Source organism: Leucoraja erinacea, chromosome 16 (genome assembly GCF_028641065.1).
Source record: "Leucoraja erinacea ecotype New England chromosome 16, Leri_hhj_1, whole genome shotgun sequence".
NCBI lineage: Eukaryota > Metazoa > Chordata > Chondrichthyes > Rajiformes > Rajidae > Leucoraja > Leucoraja erinaceus.
This window is the reverse complement of record NC_073392.1, coordinates 6,410,570-6,433,032: the sequence shown is the minus strand read 5'-3', so window position 1 is coordinate 6,433,032 and position 22,463 is coordinate 6,410,570. Positions and strand designations below refer to the sequence as shown.

At 45.5% G+C, this 22,463-nt stretch overlaps 1 protein-coding gene across 1 annotated transcript in view; it reads left to right on the top strand.

The window, feature by feature from the left end:
* LOC129704497 (A disintegrin and metalloproteinase with thrombospondin motifs 9-like) overlaps positions 1-22,463 on the top strand; it is a 180,426-nt gene that overhangs the window by 54,004 nt on the left and 103,959 nt on the right. The window contains exons 9-14 of the mRNA XM_055647616.1: positions 2,369-2,515; positions 3,667-3,808; positions 7,639-7,743; positions 17,818-17,966; positions 20,240-20,421; positions 21,717-21,853. Coding sequence (XP_055503591.1) covers positions 2,369-2,515; positions 3,667-3,808; positions 7,639-7,743; positions 17,818-17,966; positions 20,240-20,421; positions 21,717-21,853 — 862 coding nt within the window. The remainder of the gene's footprint in view (positions 1-2,368; positions 2,516-3,666; positions 3,809-7,638; positions 7,744-17,817; positions 17,967-20,239; positions 20,422-21,716; positions 21,854-22,463) is intronic.

Genomic DNA, 22,463 nt, shown 5'->3' with positions numbered 1-22,463 from the left:
CTCTCATGGTACCTGCCCACTCACACGTCCCCACCCGCACATACACACAAGCTGTTGGCCACACGAATTGGAGCCTCACCAGTTTTATAGTTTAGTTTATTGTCACATGTACAGAGGTACAGTGAAAAACCGTTGTTGCGAGCTAACCAGTCAGCGGAAAGACAATCCATGATTAGAATCGAGCCATTTACAGTGTATAGATACATGATAAGGGAATAACGTTTAGTGCAAGGTAAAGCCAGCAAAGTCCGATCAAAGATAATCCGAGGGTCACAAATGAGGTAGATAGTTCAAGTCCGCTTTCTGGTTGTGGTAGGACGGTTCAGTTGCCTGATAACAGATGGGAAGAAACTGTCCCTGAATCTGGCGGTGTGCGTTTTCACACTTCTGTACCTCTTGCCTGCTGGTAGAGGGGTAAAAGAGGGAGTGGCCAGGGTGCGACTGGTCCTTGATGATGCTGCTGGCCTTGCCGAGGCAGCACGAGATGTAAATGGAGTCAGTGGAAGGGAGGTTGGTTTGCGTGACGGTCTGGGCAGCGTCCACAAGTCGCGACACACTCGGGCATCACTCGAAGACGTGCGGAAACTGATACGTGTAGCTGAGGTCTATAATTAAGGGACCAAATATCGCTGGGAATTCCGGAGTTGTTCACCTGGGATCGATGGAGAATGCTTTGCTGGGGCAGCTCAGACCTTGTTTCAAAGTGCATAATGCAGTCCCTTCAATCTGAGTGTCAGAGGGGAGTTGCTTGGGGGGGTGATGGTATTTCAGTTTGTGCTAGCGTAGTGGAGAGATTGAGAAGGGCAAGATCAGCACTCCACACACAATCCCCGCTCTCATACACCATGTTGCCAGTGGTCCTCTGTGCTCCCAATACCACCTACACATCGGTGCATTGTCAGGGAGGCACTAAGAAAGGAAACAGGCCCTTCTGCCCAACTTACCCATGCTGCCCAAGATGCCCCACCTACACTAGTCCCACCTTCCCGAATTTGGCCCATATCCCTCTAAATCTTTTCTTCCCATGTATCTGTCTGAATGTCTTTTAAATGTTGTTACGGTACCTGCCCAAATGTGTTTTGCCTGTCGTTCTTGCGCGCAGACCAATTTTATAAATTTGTTTAACTATGCCCAGGGCAGGCTAACCCTGGAATAAAAATGAACTGCAGATGCTAGTTTGTACCAAAGATAGACACGAAAATGCTGTAGTAACTCAGCGGGTCAGGCATCATCTGTGGAGGAAACGGATAGGTGACGTTTTGGAGTCTGAAGAAGGGTCTCGACCTGAAACGTCACCTGTCCATGTTCTCCAGAGATGCTGCCCAGCGCTTTAGACTTTAGGGAGGCAGAGCGGAAACAGGCCCTTCGGCCCATCGGGTCCATGCTAACCAGCGGTCACCCTGAACACTAGCATTATCCAACACACTAGGGACAATTTACAATACCTGCAAACCTGTACGTCATTAGAGACCGGGAGGAAACCAGAGCACCCGGAGGAAACCTACATGGTCACAGGGAGAACATGCAAACTCCATACAGACAGCACCCGTAGTCAGGATCGAACCCGGGTACCTGGCACTGTATGGCAACAACTCAATCTCTGCGCCACTATGCCACCCTAACCTACTGAGTTACTCCAGTACTTTGTGACTATCTTCAATCTAATCCTGGTTAAATAGGTTTCATGAATGGTCTGTCTTGAAAGAAAGGACCCAGTTCAGTTTATTGTCACGTGTATTGAGGTAGGGTGAAAAGCTTTTGTTGCGTGCTAACCCAGTCTCTGGGCAGTTATGTGATCCGATGTGCATGTCCTATTTCACGCAGTGAGTTGTGTGTCTGGGGAATTCTCTGCCTCAGAGGGCAGTGGAGGCCGGTTCTCTGGATGTTTTCAAGAGAGAGTTATGCCCCTGTCCCACTTAGGAAACCTGAACGGAAACCTCTGGAGACTTTGCGCCGCACCTAAGATTTCCGTGCAGTTCCCGGAGGTTGCAGGTAGTTGCCAGAGGTTGCAGGTAGTGGAAGCAGGTAGGGAGACTGACAAAAACCTCTGGGAACCTCCGGGAACCGCACGGAAACCTTGAGTGGGGAGCAAAGTCTCCAGAGGTTTCCGTTGAGGTTTCCTAAGTGGGACAGGGGCATTGGATAGAGCTCTTAGGGATAGCGGAGTCAGGTGATGTGGGGAGAAGGCAGGAACGGGGTACTGATTGTGGATAATCAGCCACGATCACAGTGAATGGCGGTGCTGGCTCGAAGGTCCGAATGGCCTACTCCTGCGTCAATTGTCTGTTGTCTATTGAAACAAAAGGCAGCAAAAGCATGAATGTAAAACTAATCTTTAATGGAACGTTGTTTTTTTATTTTTAACCAGGTTTAATATGCCTCATGACGACAGTAATAAATGTAAAGAGGATGGAGGCAAAAACCAGCAGCATGTGATGGCTCCGACACTGAACTATTATACCAACCCCTGGATGTGGTCCAAATGTAGCAGGAGATACGTCACTAACTTCTTAGAGTACGTTAGTATTTTATCACGTCTTCAATTGAACTGTGTATGGTTTGTCATTGGGACCTAGGGCGGCACGGTGGCGCAACGGTAGTGTTGCTGCCTCACAGCGCCAGAGACCCAGGTTCGATCCTGACTACAGGTGCTGTCTGTACGGAGTTTGCACGTTCTCCCTGTGACTGCGTGGGTTTTCTCCGGGTGCTCCGGTTTCCTCCCACATTCCAAAGACGTACAGGTTTGTAGGTTATTTGGCTTTGGAAAAATTGTGAGTCGTCCCGAATGTTTAGGATAGTGCTAGCGAGCGGGGGAATCGCTGGTCAGCGCGGACTCGGTGGGCCGAAGGGCCTGTTTCCACGCTGCATCTCTAAAGTTAAGTGAAGTCGCGAATGTGAATTTCGTCCTATCAATGTATTTCAGATTGTGGTAACAAGGATTCTGAAACTTGAAATGTAAAAAACAAGGAACTGCAAATGCTGGTTTATAAAAGAAGGTACAAAGTGCTGGAGTAACGCAGCGGGTCAAGCAAAATCTCAGGTGAGCATGGAGAGGCGACGTTTCAGGCGGGGACCTTGCTTCTGTCTCTCTGAAGAAGCGTCCCCACCCGAAACGTCACCCCTCCATGTTCTCCAGAGATGCTGCCTGACCTGCTGAGTTACTCCAGCACTTTGTGTCTTTCCTTGGTAAAGCAGCATCTGCAGGTCCCTGTTTCTACCGGTAGTTTTCATATGTACATTTAACTAAAATTAAGTAAAGCATGATCTGATTTGCCTAAATGTTGTTTCCATTTATTGGGCGGGCGACTACCATCAAATCTATCTAGCCCATCAAGTTGGTTCTGTAAAGATTTTCAGAAGAATGCTTGGTAGACAAAAATGCTGGAGAAACCCAGCGGGTGAGGCAGCATCTATGGGGCGAAGGGAATAGGCGACGTTTTGGGTCGAGACCCTCCTTAAGACTGATGTCGGGGTGGGGGTTGGCAGGAAGAAGAAAGGAAGATGCGGGTACAGTGGGCTGTGGGAGAGCTGGGGAGGGTAGAGGAAAGAGGGAGAAAGCAGGGACTACCTGAAATTGGCGAAGTCAATGTTCATACCGCTGGGGTGTCAACTACCCAAGCGTGTTTGATTTCTCGTCTATTTTTCTTACCCTTCGTCTCCTTTTAGCACAGGATATGCTGAATGTTTACTTGATGAACCTGTAACCAGAACATATACACTCCCTCATCAGCTTCCTGGACAGATTTACAACGTGGACAAACAATGTGAATTGATTTTTGGCTCTGGGTCTCAGGTGTGTCCTTACATGGTAAGTCATGCGAGGATAATGGGGGGTTGAGATAAGAGTTGCTCTTGGACGTCGCGGGTGGCGCGGTGGCCCAGCGGTAGAGCTGCTGCCTTACAGCGCCAGAGTCCCGGGTTCGATCCTGACTGCGGGTGCTGTCTGTACCGAGTTTGTACCTTCTCCCCGTGACCAGCGTGGGTTTTCTCCGGGTGCTCCGGTTTCCTCCTCACTCCAAAGACGTACAGGTTTGTTGACTAATTGGATCGGAATAAATGCAAAAAAAATATCCCTAGTGTGTGTAGGATGGTGTTAATATGCGGGGTTCATTTGGTCATCAGGTCATAGGAGCAGAATTAGGCCATTCGGCCCATCAAGTCTACTCTGCCATTCAACCATGGCTGATCTACCTCTCCCTTCTAACCTCATTCTCCTGCCCTCTCCCCATAACCCCTGACACCCATACTAATCAGGAATCTCTCTAACTCTGCCTTAAAATGATCCATTGGCCTCCACAGCCTTCCGTGGCAAAGAATTCCACAGATTCACCACCCTCTGACTAAAGAAATTCCTCTTCAAAGATTGTCCTTTAATTCTGACACAATGAACTCTAGTCCGAGACTCTCCCACTAGTGGAAACATCCTCTCCACATCCACTCTATCCAAGCCTTTCATATTCAGCACGTTTCCTCATTCTCTAAACTCCAGCGAGTACAGGCTCAGTGCCGTATAATGCTAGCCTGTAGGAAGGAACTGTAGACACTGGTTTATGCTGAAGATAGACACAAAGTGCTGGAGTAACTCAGCGGGACTGGCAGCATCTCTGGAGAGAAGGAATGGGTGACGAATGGGAGTCTGCAGAAGGGTCTCAACCCGAAACGTCACCCATTCCTTCTCTCCAGAGATGCTGCCTGTCCCGCTGGGTTACTCCAGCATTTTGTGTCCATCTTCTACACTGATCAATGCTCTATATCACAGCGAAAATAGTGTCTATCAGGAGTGTTATCGTGAACAGGCATCCGTTTAATTGACTCTCTGATTCTCTTGGTTTTGTTCACCTTTAAGGATCGGGTGGTCAAAAAGTGGCCTTCATCAGTCAGTGTATTGAGTATGGAAGTTGGGACTAACAATATCTACAGTGTAGATCAAACATTATTGCTGATTTGATCCGTGCCTGTTTTTGCTGCTTACCTGATCCATAATCCATGTCAGGTTTCCACACTACCACCCGGTGGAATGCGGGCAGATATGTTGATTAGTTCAACTTACAAACTCCGAGCCTACAGTACTCATTTTGATGGTCTCTGTATGTATTCTAATTAAAGTATGACTCTGTGTCAATAGCACATTGCACTTGGTGTCAGAAGTGGGATCAGGACTTTGTTTCTGCACCTGCAAAAGGACTGCCAATGGGGCTGGTGCCGATGGTGAAGACCCCTGTAAAGCCCGTCAACAAATCCCCTGCAAAACCTGTGCTGGTTGAGTCGTCGGCTGCTAAGAAACTCCCGATGGAGGCTGTGCCGGTGGCAACATCTCCTGTGAGGGGTACTGCTGAAGAACCGTACACATGCAGGACGGGTCAGCAACCCTGTGGCTAAATACAGGGACTATGTATGGATGCAGATCTTGGACTCTAACAAACTATAACTGGCGTCACTTATATTATTTGCAATATATCCTCCATTGCTTGACTGTAGATGATAGTTATTTAGAGTCCAAGATCTGCATCTAGACATAATCTAGCTACAGGCTTGCTAACCTGTCCTGCCTGCATACAGTGCCCTCCATAATGTTTGGGACAAAGACCCATCATTTATTTATTTGCCTCTGTACTCCACAATTTGAGATTTGTAATAGAAAAACATCACATGTGGTGAAAGTGCACATTGTCAGATTTTATTAAATGCCATTTTTATACATTTTGGTTTCACCATGTAGAAATTACACCTGTGTTTATACATAGTCCCCCCATTTCAGGGCACCATAATGTTTGGGACACATGGCTTCACAGGTGTTTGTAATTGCTCAGGTGTGTTTTAATTGCCTCCTTAATGCAGGTATAAGAGAGCTCTCCGCACCTAGTCTTTCCTCCAGTCTTTCCATCACCTTTGCTGTTTATCAACACGAGGACCAAAGTTGTGCCAATGAAAGTCAAAGAAGCCATTATGAGACTGAGAAACAAGAATAAAACTGTTAGAGACATCAGCCTAACCTTAGGCGTTACCAAAATCAGCTGTTTGGAACATCATTAAGAAGAAAGAGAGCACTGGTGAGCTTACTAATCACAAAGGGACTGGCAGGCCAAGGAAGACCTCCACAGCTGATGACAGGAGAATTCTCTCTATAAATAAAGAAAAATCCCCAAACACCTGTCCGACAGATCAGAAACACTCTTCAGGAGTCAGGTGTGGATTTGTCAATGACCACTGTCCGTAAAAGACTTCATGAACAGAAATACAGAGGCTACACTCCAAGATGCAAACCACTGGTTAGCCGCAAAAATAGGATGGCCAGGTTACAGTTTGCCAAGAAGTACTTAAAGAGCAACCACATTTCTGGAAAAAGATCTTGTGGGCAGATGAGACGAAGATTAATGAAATGATTCAATTTATTGTCATTGTCAGTGTACAGTACAGAGACAACGAAATGCATTTTTAGCATCTCCCTTGAAAGGGAGACACAGGGCGTCGCGGTGTGCCCGCGCCTGCCGCCGTAATTACATTCCATTACAGGCAAAGGTGGGTGAAGTGTCTTGCCCAAGGACACAACGACAGTATGCACTCCAAGCGGGATTTGAACCGGCTACCTTCCGGTTGCCAGCCGAACTCTTAGCCCATTGTGCTATCTGTCGCCTTATTCAGAGTGATGGCAAGAGCAAAGTATGGATGAGAGAAGAAACTGCCCAAGATCCAAAGCATACCACCTCGTCTGTGAAACACGGTGGTGGGGGTGTTATGGCCTGGGCATGTATGGCTGCTGAAGGTACTGGCTCACTTGATGATACAACTGCTGATGGTAGTAGCATAATGAATTCTGAAGTGTAGAGACACATCCTATCTGCTCAAGTTCAAACAAATGCCTCAAGATTCATTGGCTGGCAGTTCATTCCACAGCAAGACAATGATCCCAAACATACTGCCAAAGCAACAAAGGAGTTTTACAAATTTAAAAAATGGTCAATTATTGAGTGGCCAAGTCAATCGCCCGATCTGAACCAAATTGTGCCTTTTATATGCTGAAGAGAAATCCGAAGGGGACTAGCCCCCAAAACAAGCATAAGCTAAAGATAGCTGCAATACAGGCCTGGCAGAGCATCACCAGAGAAGACACCCAGCAACTGGTGATGTCCATGAATCACAGACTTCAAGCAGTCATTGCATGCGAAGAATATGCAACAAAATGCTAAACATGACTACTTTCATTTACATGATATTGCTGTGTCCCAAACATTATGGTGCCCTGAAATGGGGGGACTATGTATAAACGCTGCTGTAATTTCTATATGGTGAAACCAAAATGTATAAACATTTTCTTTATTAAAATCTGGCAATGTGCACATTAACCACATGTGATATTTTCTATTACAAATATCAAATTGTGGAGTACAGAGGCAAATAAATAACCATATAACAATTACAGCATGGAAACAGGCCATCTTGGCCCTTCTAGTCTGTGCCAACCATTTTTTTTTTTTTTTTTTTTTTTCCCCCGCTAGTCCCATCTACCTGCACTCAGACCATAAAATGATGGGTCTTTGTCCCATACATTATGGAGGACACTGTACCTGTCTATCTATCCTGCGGAAATAGAGAGTGAGTAAGCAGATTTGACAGAGATTTTTTCTTTGTGCTTTGTAGACACAATGCCGTCGTCTTTGGTGCACAAGTACTGAAGGAGTCCAGAGAGGCTGTCGGACGCAGCATATGCCCTGGGCGGACGGCACAGAATGTGAGCCTGGAAAGGTGAGTGCCCTGATATTTTTAGAAAATATATCTTCAACATTTTTTTTTAAACATCGGAAATTAGTTTAATGCAAAGCTAGATTGATGTGTGCATTTTAAGAATGATTTTTCTACGACTCATGTGCAACCAGATAGTATGTGTTGGAAGGAACTGCAGATGCTGGTTCACACTGAAGATGGACACAAAATACTGGAGTAACTCGGCGGGTCAGGCAGCATCTCTGGATAGAAGGAATGGGTGACGTTTCAGGTCGAGACCCTTCTTTAGACCTAGTTCAGTTCAGTTTTATTGTCACGTGTACCGAGGTACAGTGAAAAGCTTTTGTTGCGTGCTAACCAGTCAGCGGAAAGGCAATACATGATTACAATCGAGCCATTTACAGTGTAGAGATGGATTTAAAAGTGTGGAGCGATTGTGATATGTGATCGTAGATCTACTTCTGTAGCTAGCACGCAGATAGTCGCTTGGGTTGGGCATCCAGAGATGCTGCTTGACCCGCTGTGAGTTACTCCAGCGTTTTGTGTCTATCTTCGATATTATGTTAATTGCTTCATAGGTTTCCATCGTTAAAGCAGGTCTTCAGTTATATGCAACTAAGCTAATGGCGCAAAGAACGGGAGAAGAGCTTAAGCAAGATAAAGATGTGAGAGTGATCAGCATCTGCCGGCATTTGGTATATCTCACAAGATCAGGGCTGGTTGCTGTCTTTCGAATGTGTGTACCTCCTCCAGCAACTAATAGAAGCATAAAGAGGAAACAGACTTAAAGCGCTTCTAATGACATGTTTGTGATGAACTTTCCCATTCATTATCTTGCCTGGTATATAATTACCACTTCCAAAGTTAAACTTCCTGTTTAACTTCATTTTAGGTTTGCTTTGTGCTAAATTCTTCTGAAGCTTTTTAAGTACTTGGGGCTTTTTATTTTTGTTGAAGAAAAAAAAAGAAATAAGAGTTTTGCTTATATAAGACTTCGTATATTTTGTGGAAATTCTGTTTTTAGTTCTTAGTTCGTGACCTTCACGGAGCTGTAGATAACGTTATTGTATTAGTACAACACACGTTTAACGTTTTCAACTTAGCCCATGTAACTACCCATGTCTTGCAGTCTGCATATGCTGCTCTCGTTTCTCCGCTTTCACTTCCTTTCCTCCCATTGTTAAAATCAATTACGTTTGCTCACTGCCACAAGGGAGAGAGAGCTCTGGGGAGAGGCAGGAGAATAGGAACATCCTGAGCAGCCAAATCAAAAGGATTTTTGCTTTCACTAATATTGACTTCCAGTAACCCTTGCTTTCCCGCTCTCCCCAGCCGAGTTCTCCGACTAGATTCCCAGTCTTCCTGAATTGATTAAATTTTATGAATTGTATGCCTCATGGTCAGCTAGCCATGATCCATTCTACAATTCTGAAGAAGGGTTTCGGCCCAATACGTTGCCTATTTCCTTTGCTCCATAGATGCTGCTGCACCCGCTGAGTTTCTCCAGCTTGTTTGTGTACCTTCGATTTTCCAGCATCTGCAGTTCCTTCTTAAGCAATAATCCATTCTACAATTCTCAGTCTGAAGGAGGATCTCGACCCGAAACATCACCATTCCTTCTCTCCGGAGATGCTGCCTGTCCCACTGAGTTACACCAGCTTTTTGTGTCTAAATTAAAAGGATCCTCAGATGGACTGTCAACTTCAAATGGGCATTGTCTTTTTCCCCCTTGGAACTTTAACCTGAGCTGTTAAAGACAAAAATAACCGGCTTTGGAATAAGTGAAACCTAAATATAACTTGGAACAACTCATTCTGTTGGGTGGCACAGTGGCGCAGCGGTAGAGTTGTTGCCTGCCCAGCGCCAGAGACCCGGGTTCGATCCCGACTACGGGAGCTTGTCTGTACGGAGTTTGTCCGTTCTCCCCGTGACCGCGTGGGTTTTCTCCGAGATCTCCGGTTTCCTCCCACACTCCTAAGACGTACCGGTTTGTAGTTTAATTAGCTTCAGTAAAGATTGTAAATAGTACCGAGCGTGTGTAGGATATTGTGAGTGTGCGGTGATCGCTGGTCGGCGGGGACACGGTGGGCCGACGGGCCTGTTTCCACACCGCGTGTCTCCAAACTAAACGATACTAAACTTTGAGGCAACCGAAATGTTGTAAGGAACTACATCCCAGGGGATCACATGACCATGCCCACTGGTATGCGAGATTTACTGCTGAGTTTTACAAATCCTTGTACACTAATTATGTACAGTTCACTGCTTCCGAGCCAGATTCACACATCCAAACCATAAGAATGTTTGGCATTAACAATATAGTTCTCTGAGCCTGTAAAACATAAATAATAACAACAGAAAATTAAAACCAGTGCTATTAGGACAAGTGAGAATTACAAGTGACCAGCATACCGGTTGTTTAAGAATTGACTGGTTAAATTCAGGTCATTCATGAAGGGAACACCTTGGTATTGTTTACACTTAATTAAATTCCAAGGAGAGGCAGTGACGCTCTCAATCTGTAGATAGACACAGAGACACAGTGCTGGAGTAACTCAGCGGGTCAGGCAGCATCTCCGGAAAAAGGAGAAAGGGGAAAGGTGACGTTTTGGGTCGAGACTCTTCTTCAGATTTCTCAGTCTGAAATGGTTTAAGTAAAAAGGGGGGTGATCATTTGTAGAAGTGTAGAAGTGTGATCTGCTCGAATATGGTGGATCTGTGCAATTCATTGCCACAGATGGTTGTGGAGGCCAAGTCAATGGATATTTTTAAGGTGGAGGTAGATAGATTCTTGATCAATATAGCTGTCGGGGGCCATGGGGTGAAGGCAGGAGAATGGGGTTAGGAGGGAGGGATAGATCAGCCATGATGGAATGGTGGGGTAGACTTGATGGGCCGAATGGCCTAATTCTGCTTCTAACGCTTATGAACTCTTAGAATGGGAGAAGAACATATATAATGTTTTTTTTTCCTGCGCTTTAGATGATGTTAAGGCCTTGTCCCAACTCAGTCATTCCTTCTTCTCCCTGGTCATGTCAACCAAAAGGCACAGAAGTTTAAAAGCGCGCACCAACAGATTCGGGAACAGCTTCTTCCCCTCCGTTATCTGGCTTCCGAATGGTCCTCCCATATGTTGGGTACTGTCCGATTCACCTTTACCACATTGCAGACATTGTCAATGGAACTGCTGGTCGGTGTGGACTCTCGTTATGTGGAGAAGGCAGGAGAATGGTGTTGAGAGAGAAAGATAGGCCAGCCAAGATTGAATGGCGGAGTAGACTTGATGCACTCAATGACCTAATTCTGCTCCTAGATGTTATTGACTTGCGAGTCGGTGGGCTGAAGGACCTGGTTCCATGCTGTATCTTTCAATCAATCAATTGTAACATGGTTACATTCACGGTCATGAGAGGACCACCACAAATTTTACACATTCAATATTGACCAATTTGTGGCCAAACTCAGATTCAGATGGGTCATGAGTGTACAGTACAGAGACCGAAATGCAGTTAGCATCCATGCGACATAGTAAACGATTTCAATCAATAATAACATTCACGGTCATCGAGGACGTTGTTGAGTAGAGTGACAGCCACAATTTGTTCCTCACATGCTGGTTCGGCAACGGAGAGACCTGTAGCGCCTGTGCCCTAAACAGTCCATGGTTGGGGTGAGAGCAGTCCTTGTTGAGCGCCCTCCGCAACAGCGCTTGCTTTCCCACTTTCCCAAGCACAACTTGGTCCATCATTGCACCGGCACCTCGTATAATGGCCTTCCCAACAACGTGGTGGGTAGTGGTAACTCACCAATTCCACAACATTTATCATAGGGCGACATTGTGGCACAACGGTAGAGTTGCTGCCTTACCGCACCAGAGACCCAGGTTCCATCCCAACCACAGATGCTGTCTATACGGAGGTTTTGCATTCTCCCTGTGACCACGTGGGTTTTCTCCGGGTGCTCTGGTTTCCTCCCACACTTCAAAGACGTACAGGTTCGGTAGGTTAATTGGCTTGGCTAAGTTGTGAAATAGTGTCGGATGGTGTTAGTGTGCGGGGATCGCTAGTCATCGCTGACTCGGTGGGCCGTAGGGCCTGTTTCCATGCTGCATCTCTCAAAATCTCAAGTCAAGTAACACTTTTGAATCTGCTTTCTGATCATGCGTCTGAGGAAGAAAGAAGAGATTTTGTTCAGACTGCAAGGTCTGAATGACAATAAAGGCTACTTTGACTTTGACTTTGATATGAATAAAGTTTTTTAACATTTGCTCTAATATTTTTAATTTCTCAAAACATTGTAGCACGTTTTTAGATGTCATGCTAGTGGCCACCAGCATTCAGCTCAGTCTTCAGCCTCATTTACTAAACCTCAACCTGGTTTACTAAAACTGGTTTACAGTCTGAAGAAGGGCCTCGACCCGAAACGTCACCCATTCCTTCTCTCCAGCGATGCTGCCTGTCCCGTAGAGTTACTCCAGCTTTTTGTGTCTACCCTGGTTTACTAAACCTGGTGGGGGCTCATAATTCTATAAATGATGATTCTTCTGAATATTAATTAGGACTGAAACAAGTCCTTATATAATAATAATAATAATAATAATAAATTTTATTTTTGGGCGCCTTTCAAAAATCTCAAGGACACCTTACAGAGATTAACAAGAATAATAAAACATATAATCGGAATAAAATAAACAATAAAGACATCACCAAAACACAAATTAAAAACAGAATTCAATCCAAAGACAAAAAATCAAAAACACAATGTGAAGAGAGAGCAGCGGCAGCTAAAGCGCGCCAGCGTCCACTCTCCCTTCCGACAGCCATCTTGGACACAGACTAACACGTTCACCTACACACAAAAAAATCATCCCCCCACAATGGTTACCACTGTGGGGGAAGGCACAATGTCCAGTCCCCATCCCCAGTTCACCCAAAGTCAGGCCTATTGAGGCCACTGCTACTGCCTCTACAGAGGCCCGATGTTCCTGGCCGTTCTCACCGGGTGGTGTTGCCCCGGCGTCGGGAGAGTCCTCTCAGCGGCTGGGCCACCTGTTGTTAATTATTTATAATATTACTATACCCTGACGTGCATTATTATCTAAAGTCCTTGATTTTTGCATTGATTTTTCTCAAAAAAGAAATCCCTGTTTGTTTAGTTTCGTTTATTTTGTTTAAATTCCTTTATTATTGTCATTTGTGCCGGGTCTATTGGTTCTTAAAGAGGGGGATATGAGGAGAAGGCAGGAACGGGGTACTGATTGTGGATGATCAGCCATGATCACATTGAATGGCGGTGCTGGCTTGAAGGGCCGAATGGCCAACTCCTGCATCTATTGTCTATTGAGATCCAGTGAAAAGGTTTGCTTATAGGTTCTAGGAGCAGAATTGGGCCATTCAGCCCATCAAATCTACTCCACCATTCAATCGTGTATTTCCCTCTCGACCCCATTCTCCTACCTTCTCCCCGTAAATCCCCGACACTCTTTACAAATCTTTTTTTGCGTGCGATCCGGTCAAAGGGTTGTCTTTCCGCTGACTGGTCAGCACGCAACAAGAGCTTTTCATTGTACCCCCGGTACACGTGACTATAAACGGATCTCAAGAAAGGATTATACGTGAATCCCATCAAGCTGTCCACAGATGAAGAAAAAAGTGTACAACATTTAGTGCAAAGATATAACATTGCAGTCTGATTAAAGATAGCTCAAAGGTCGACAAAAATGCTGGAGAAACTCAGCGGGTGAGGCAGCGTCTATGGAGCGAAGGAATGGGTGACGTTTCAACCCGAAACGTCACCCATTCCTTCGCTCCATAGATGCTGCCTCACCCACTGAGTTTCTCCAGCATTTTTATCCACCTTCGATTTTCCCAGCATCTGCAGTTCTTTCTTAAAGAGAGTTCAAAGTTCTCCAATGAGCTCGGTGGGAGATCAGGACCGCACACTAGTTTGCAAACCTGTAAGCATGACACGGTGGGGAATGGGTGGATTCACTCCTGGCATCCCACGCCAGCGCTGTACGCTCCCAGGACAAATATTAGCAGATCTGGTCGGAGCTCAAAAAACATTTTGTACGATATTTTAATAATTTGTCGGAACTCCCACGAGAGAAGAGCGCCCTCTAGTGGACTGATATGATATTTTAATCTCCACTTAGGCCAATGTTGTGGAATCTGTCATCGAGTCTTTTAGTTCAGCGATTCCGCGCCCCTTCGGCTCACCGTGTCCGCACCGACCAGCGATCCCCTTACCCAAATTACTATCCCACGCACGTTAGGAACAATTTACAATTCCAACCAAAAAGACGGAGAGCGTGCTGGAGTAACTCAGTGGGGGTCCTTTAGACTTTAGAGATACAGCGCGGACACAGGCCTTTCGGCCCATCCAGTTCGTGCCGGCCAGCGATTACCGTACAGTAGCACTATCCTGCACACACCAGGGACAATTTACAATTTACAAAAGCCAATTAACCTACAAACGCGTACATCTTTGGAGTGTGGGAGAGAAAACCCCCGCGGGTCACAGGGAGAACATGCAAACTCCGTACAGACAGCACCCGTAGTCAGGATCGAACCCGGGTATCTTTGTCGATGTCGTACCGATCCATTACGGGCTTGAGCCCGAGAGCAACTATTTAACGACTTCACTGAACTGGCTCAAGTATAAAAAGAAAGTATAACGTGATTGGGTAAAGGCCACCAGGACTATCCAACAGCATCTAGATGGGTGAGATGGGTGAGATTCCCGATACTTTGCACAGGTAGACACTCCCAACTCACCTGGAGCCATTTAATCTCCTGACAGACAGATCAGGTGAACAATCAGATAAAAACAGACCAATTAGCAGTGGGTGGAGAATTTAGTAAATTCCTCTCATTCCTTTTCGAGACAAAAAACATGGGGGATTCTTGCGTCCACTCAAGCTCAAATCAGACAGCAACGCTGAAAGGCCATTGTGCCAGCACAAGGCATCAGGAGTCTCAATTTCCTCAAATTCCAAACACACAGCCATTTTGCAAGAATTATTCATGCAATTTGCTGAACAGCGATCGAAGAATAGCCTCCTAATCGCTCGTAGTGTGAACAGACTTCTCATCATTTTCTCTTTGATTTGGTTCTGAGATTATACATTTATCTCTCCAGATGTGTTACATTTGGGGGATTTTTTTTCCAGAATTACCGTATCATCCAGATATGATTCAGATCAGTTTCAGTTTATTGTCACGTGTACCGAGGTACAGCGAGAAGCTTTTGTTGCGTGCTAACTAGTCAGCGGAAAGACAACACATGATTACAATCGAACCATTCGCAGTGGACAGATACATGATAAGGGAATAACTTTTAGTGCAAGGTAAAGTCAGTAAAGTCCAATCAAGTCAGTAGGGTCACCAGTGAGGTTGATAGTGGTTCAGCATTGCTCTCTGGTTGTGGTAGGATGATTCCGTTGCCTGATAACAGCTGGGAATAAACTGTGTTTAAGAAGGAACTGCAGTTGCTGGAGAATCGAAGGTTACACAAAAAAGCTGGAGAAACTCAGCGGGTGCAGCAGCATCTATGGAGCGAAGGAAATAGGCAACGTTTCGGGCTGAAACCCTTCTTCAGACAGGAATAAACTGTCCCTGGATTTGGTTGTGGAAGGAGCAGATTTTGCTGGTTTATTAATGTGTTTAACTCTGAGAGTGCATGGCTAGGGGTTTGTTTTGTGAGCATTCAGATGGATTTGCAAAGCATCTTTAACAACTCTTTCAAAGCTGAAGAAGACAATTGACAAGAAATCATGAACACAAAATGTTGGAGTAACTCAGCGGGACAGGCAGCATCTCTGGAGAGAAAGGAATGGGTGACGTTTCAGGTCGAGACCCTTCTTTAGACCAAAGATCCTATAGCGGAGCAACATAGATCACTCGGCGAAAAAGACGTAGTACGGTCATGGGCAGATTCATGGGTAATCTTCGGCCCCATTTCAGTAACCGGCTTCCGTCTCCGCACCAAAGATCCCATAGCAGAGCAAAAATAACTAGTGCAGAGACGGAAACATCCTCGTAAAAATAAAAGTTCTTTGTTAAAAATCTTCTCCTCATTTTCAGAATTATAATTTATTAACACAAACTGTTCCCCCGCAACGTTGATTACACTGCGGGTCGGGTCAGGTCGGGTTACTGAAATGGATGAAAAAAAGGCCCACGTTCCGCTCCATTGCGTACTACACGTCAGCCCTTTGCATTTAGCAGGAGTAGTCTATCTTGCTTGCTATAGGATCTTTGCTTATTGCTGCTACTGCAAGTGACCAGCAAAAACTAAATGGAAACTAAGTTGGTCTTTCTTTCATATATATCACAGTCTTTGTGTCTTTGATCCCGTTGCTCTTGCTAATTTGAATCTGTTTTGTTTACCAGGCGTATTTTTGTTTCTTGGTGATTTTTCATTTGGATGGGGTTTTTTCTTAATCTTGTTTGTTTCACAGAGATGGCGTTTCACAGTGAATCTTAGCGTGGGTAATTAGGGAAATCAAAGGGAGAATGTCACTTGAGGATTTAAATATGTCCACATTAACACAGAACAGCATCCTTTCAAAACTGTTCATTTGATCATCGGGCATGCTGTCGGAGAAGCGGAGACAGATAACTTTTGAAACCGATGTGGGGGAGAAGTGGTTTAGGAACAGCTTCTTCCCTACAGCCATCAGGCTATTAAACACTATAACTTCATAAACTCTGAACTACAATAGACTATTATTATTATTGCACTGTTATTAGACAATAGACAATAGGTGCAGGAGGAGGCCATTTGGTCCTTCGAGCCAGCACCACCATTCAATGTGATCATGGCTGTTCATCCCCAATCAGTGCACCGTTCCTGCCTTCTCCCCATATGCCCCGACTCCGCTATCTTTAAGACCCCTACCTAGCTCTTTCTTGAAAGCATCTAGAGGACCGGCCTCCACCGCCCTCTGAGACAGAGAATTCCACAGACTCACCACTCTCTGTGAGAAAAAGTGTTTCCTCGTCTCCGTTCTAAATGGCTTGCCCCTTATTCTTAAACTGTGGCCCCTGGTTCTGGTCTCCCCCAACATCGGGAACATGTTTCCTGCCTCTAGCGTGTCCAAACCCTTTATAATCTTATTGTTTGGTCTTTTTTTTCGGAGTTTTTGTTATATTATTTATTATGTTTACACATTCTGTTGTGCTGCAGCAAGTAAGAATGTCACTGTTCTATCTGGGACACATGACAGTAAAACACTCTTGACTCTTGTTTCCTCCTGCTATAAGTGCGTCGTCTGAAATACATAAATCCCACTGAAAACCATAAGGTCCAGGAGCAGAATTAGGCCATTCGGCCCATCAAGCCTACGCCACCATTCAATCATGGCTGATCTATCCCTCCCTCCTAACCTCATTCCCCAGCCTTCTCCCCATAAACATACACCCATACTAATCAGGAATCTAGCTATCGCTGCCTTAAGAATATCCATTGACTTGGCCTCCACAGCCATCTGTGGCAAAGAATTCCACAGATTCACCACCCTCTGACAAAATAATTGTCTAACCTCATCTCCTTCCTAAAAGTGCGTCCTTTAATTCTGAGGCTATGACCTCTAGTCCTAGACTCTCGTACTAGTGGAAATCCACATCCACTCTATCCAAGCCTTTCACTATTCTGTAAGTTTCAATGAGGTGACCCCTCATCCTTCTAAACTCCAGCGAGCACAAGCCCAGTGCCGGCAAACGCTCATCATGGGTTAGTTAACCTACTCGTTCCTGAGATCATTCTTGTAAACCTCCCCTGGGTCCTTCCGCAGATATGGTGCCCAAAATTCCTCGCAATGTTCATTTGATCATTGTGCTTTCTGTCGGGGGGGTGAAAACCCACGCAGGTCACGGGGAGAACATACAAACTCCGTGCAGACAAGCACCCGCAGTCAGGATGGAATTCGTGTCTCCGGCGCTGTGAGGCAGCAACTCTACCGCTGCGCCACTGTGCCTCGCTAATATTCACATTTTGCGTGATTTCTTTTGTCATCGAAATGGAACAATGTGTGTATTGGACTTGCAGCTTTCAAACGGAGGACTAATTTCTCTCTAATTGTTGTGCCCGTAGCACTGCAAGCATGGCGTGTGCATTGCCAAGGATCCCATGGAGGTTGCTGCAGTAGACGGCTCGTGGGGACCTTGGAGTCCATTTGGTTCCTGTTCCAGAACCTGTGGAGGTGGCATCAAAAATGCAGTTCGAGAATGCAACAAGCCAGAGTGAGCACTTCTGATCATACTGTGAAACATCTATATTTCTGATCAGTCTAAAGAAGGGTCTCGACCCGAAACGTCACCCATTCCTTCTCTCCAGAGATGCTGCCTCACTCGCTGAGTTACTCCAGCTTTATGTGTCTACCTTCTCTATGTCCTTGATCGTCATTGCTTTTTGTATATCTTTCATAAGTGATAGGAGCAGAATTAGGCCATTCGGCCCATCAAGTCTGCACCGCCATTTAATCATGGCTGATCTATCTCTCCCTCCTAACCCCATTCTCCTGCCTTCTCCCCACAACCCCTGATACCTGTACTAATCAATAATCTATCTATCAATGCCTTACAAATAGCCACTGAATTGGCATCCACAGCCTTCTGTGGCAATGATTTCCACAGATTCACCACCCTCCATCATTCAGTTGTTCGATGCATCTTCTGTATCTCTGGTTTCCCTTTCCTCTAACTCGCAGAAGGGTCTCAACCCGAAACATCACCTATTCCTTTTCTCTGTAGATGCTGCCTGACCCACCGAGTTACTCCAGCTTTTTGCGTCTATCCTCGGTTTAAACCAGCATCTGCCGTTCCTTCCTACACAATTAATTCCTTACCAGATTCTGAAAGACAAATGGATTGTTGATTTGGTGACGTGGGTTTCTAGGAAGGTCTCGACAAAGTGGATATGGAGAGGATGTTTCCAGTCGTGGGAGAGTCTAGGACCAGAGAGCGCAGCCTCAGAATAAAAGGTCGTAACTTTAGAATGGAGAGGAGGAGGAATTTCTTTAGCCAGTGATTGCTTCATTTTAATATGGTCACGTGTAGGGAGGTAAAGCGAAAAGCCTTTTTGCTGCGGGATTTCCAGTCAGCGGAAACCCTATACACGAATGGTGAACCTGTAGAATTAATTGCCGCAGATGACAGTGGAGGCCAAGTCATTGGGCATTTATAAAGCGGAGATTGACCGATTCTTCATTAGTATGGGGGTCAAAGGTCACGGGGAGAGGGCAGGGGCAGAGAGAAATAAACAAGCCATGAGTAGACTTGATGGGCCTTAATCTACTCCTATATCTTTTGGTCTTTATTCTTTATTATTTAAATATCTAAATTGAATTGAATAACTTAACACGATGATGCAAACATTTTATATTTGTTATTTTATATTCATACATAAATTTTTGTGGAATTCATTGCCACAGAAGGCTGTGGAGGCCAAGTCAATGGATATTTTTAAGGCAGAGATGAATATATTCTTGATTAATATGGGTGTCAGAGGTTATGGGGAGAAGGCAGGAGTTAGGAGGGAGAGATGGATCAGCCATGATTGAATGGCGGAGTAGACTTGATGGGCCGAATGGCCTAATTCCCCACCTATCACTTATAACCTTATGTCCTGTGATTGAAGAGATTCCTCCTCATCTCCTTTCTAAAGATACGTCCTTTTATTCTAAGGCTGTGCTCTCTGATCCTAGACTCTCCCACGAGTGGAAACATCCTCTCCACATCCACTCTATCCAGGTTTTTCACTATTTGGTAAATTTCAATGAGGGGACTCCTCATCCTTGGAAACTCCAGTCGGTACCGGCCCAGTGCCGTCAAACGCTCTTCATACGTTAACCCAGTCATCCCCGGGATTGTTTCTCCATTATTGCAGATGGCTGCCCATTCTGGTACTGTGTGCTGTGGAACCACATGAAACTGGAGGTTATGATGGAGGTTATGAACTCGTAGCATCTGCTCAATACGGGATGACAGATGGCACAATGGGCTAAGTGTTCGGCTGGCGACCGGAAGGTAGCCGGTTCGAATCCCGCTTGGAGTGCATACTGTCGTTGTGTCCTTGGGGCAAGACACTTCACCCACCTTTGCCTGTGTGTGAATGTAATGTAATTATGTGAAGCACTTTGGGGTCAATGCAAGTTGACTAAAAATGTGCTATATAAATAAGATTATTATTATTATTATTATACCTCAAATTCAATTTTGCGGTTGATATTCTATAAATGGTTCGTCCATCTTGGCTATTTTTTTTTTCGGCGACTGCCGGCATCATTGGCTGACCTATTAGGTCACCGAAATTTTTTTGCCGTGAAGACGTATTGACGCGCGTATTTTTTTTTTCAAGTGTCGCGACATTTTTTTTGCCGCCGCTGGATTTTGAAATGTTCAAAATCTTTTGGCGACCCTGATTGGCGCCGGCAGTCGCCGAAAAAAAAAAAAAATCGCCAAGTGGGACTGGCCCTTAAGTGTGCACAAGGTGATCGATCATTTCCTGTTCCTAGGCCGCGGAACGGCGGGAAGTACTGTGTCGGCCGAAGGATGAAATTCCGATCTTGCAACACGGAACATTGTCCAAAGCAAGAGAAGGACTTCAGAGGGGGGCAGTGCACACAGTTCGATGGCAAACATTTCAACATTAACGGCCTACCTCTAAATGTCCGATGGGTTCCCAAATACAGTGGAAGTGAGTATTGACTTTAGACTTTGGACTTCAGAGATACAGCACGGGAAGAGGCCCTTCGGCCCAGCCAGTCCGCACCGACCAGTGAGTACCCCGCACACTAGCACTATCCTACACACCAGGGAGGATTTACTATTTTTTTACCAATGACAATGGGCGGCACGATGTCGTAGTGGTAGAGTTGCTGCCTCACAGCGCCAGAGACCCTGTTTCCATCCTAAATACGGGCACTGTCTTTACGGAGTTTGTACGTTCTCCCCGTGACCTGCGTGGGTTTTCCCCGAGATCTTCGGTTTCCTCCCACACTCCAAAGACGTTCAGGTCTGTAGGTTAATTGGCTTGGTATACGTGTAAATTGTCCCCAGTGTGCGTAGGGTAGTGTTAATGTGCGGGGATCGCTGGTCAGTGCGGTCTCAGTGGGTTGAAGGGACTCTTTGTGCATTGTATCTCTAAACTAAACCAAACCATTTACAGGCCCTTCGGCCCACCAAGTGCACACTGAGTACTGATCACCCCGTACACTAGCACTATCCTATGCACTAGGAACAATTTACAAATTGTTATTTACCAAAGCCAATTAACCCACAAACCTGTACTACTATCTACCTCATCGTAGACCCTGGAACTATCTTTGATCGGACTTTACCAGCTTTATCTTGCCATGAACGTTATTCACCCTGTTCCCTTTATCATGTATCTGTCCACTGTAAATGGCTCGATTGTAATCATGCATTGTCTTTCCGCTGACTGCACAGATCGCAACTAAAGCTCTCCACTGTACCTCGGTGCACGTGACAATAAACTCAACTAAACTTTAGAGAATTAAATTTTGAATCAGCCAGTAATTAGCATATACGTTTGCATTTGTTGATTTCTCCTCGATGTTGCCAAGAATAAAGATTAACGGAGGATAAATCAAGGGCGCAGCGATGGAATTGCTGCCTTACAGCGCCAGAAACCCCGGTTCAATCTTGACCTTGGGTGCTGTCTGTGTGGAGTTTGCATGTTCTCCCTCTGACCACATGGGTTTTCTCTGGGTGCTCTGGCCTCCTCCCACTCTCCAAAGACGTACAGGTTTGTAGGTTAATTGGCTTTGGCAAAAATTGTAAGTTGTCCCTAGTGTGTGTGTGTGGGATAGAACCCGTGTACGGGTGATAGCTGGGTAGGTCGAAGGGCATGTGTCCACGCTGCATCTCCTTAGATCAAACTAAAACTAAGAAAGTACAATTGTATTTTACATTTAGATTAATAAAAAGCGAAGGATGTCATTAATGCCTTGTCTCCTGTTTCCGTTACAGTTCTGATGAAGGATCGCTGTAAGTTGTTCTGCAGGGTGGCTGGTACGACAGTCTACTACCAACTCAGGGACAGAGTTATAGACGGCACTCTCTGCGGGCCAGACACCAACGATGTGTGCGTGCAAGGACTCTGCCGGGTAAATGGAAACAAAGAAAATAGGTTCTTCGAGCCAGCACCGCCATTCAATGTGATCATGGCTGATCATCCCCAATCAGTACCCCGCTCCTGCCTTCTCCCCATATCCCCTGACTCCGCTATCTTTAAGAGCCCTATCTAGCTCTCTCTTGAAAGTATCCAGAGAACCCGTCTCCACTGCCCTCTGGGGCAGAGAATTCCACAGACTCACCACTCTCTGTGAGAAAAAGTGTTTCCTCGTCTCCGTTCTAAATGGCTTACTCCTTATTCTTAAACTGTGGCCCCTGGTTCTGGACTCTCCCAGCATCGAGAACATGTTTCCTGCCTTCAATATGATCACGACCGACCGGCCAAAATCAGTACCCCGTGCCTCCACTGCCCTCTGTGGCAGAGAATTCCACAGATTCACACACTCATCTCTCCGCTGCCATCAGGTAGAAGGTACAGGAGCCTGAAATCTGCAACATCCAGGTTCAGGAACAGCCTCTTCCCCACAGCCATCAGACTATTAAACACAACTTCAAACAAACTCTGAACTATAACAGCCTATTGCACTTTATCTGTTTATTTATGTGTGTGTGTGTATATATATATATATTCTATGGTATATG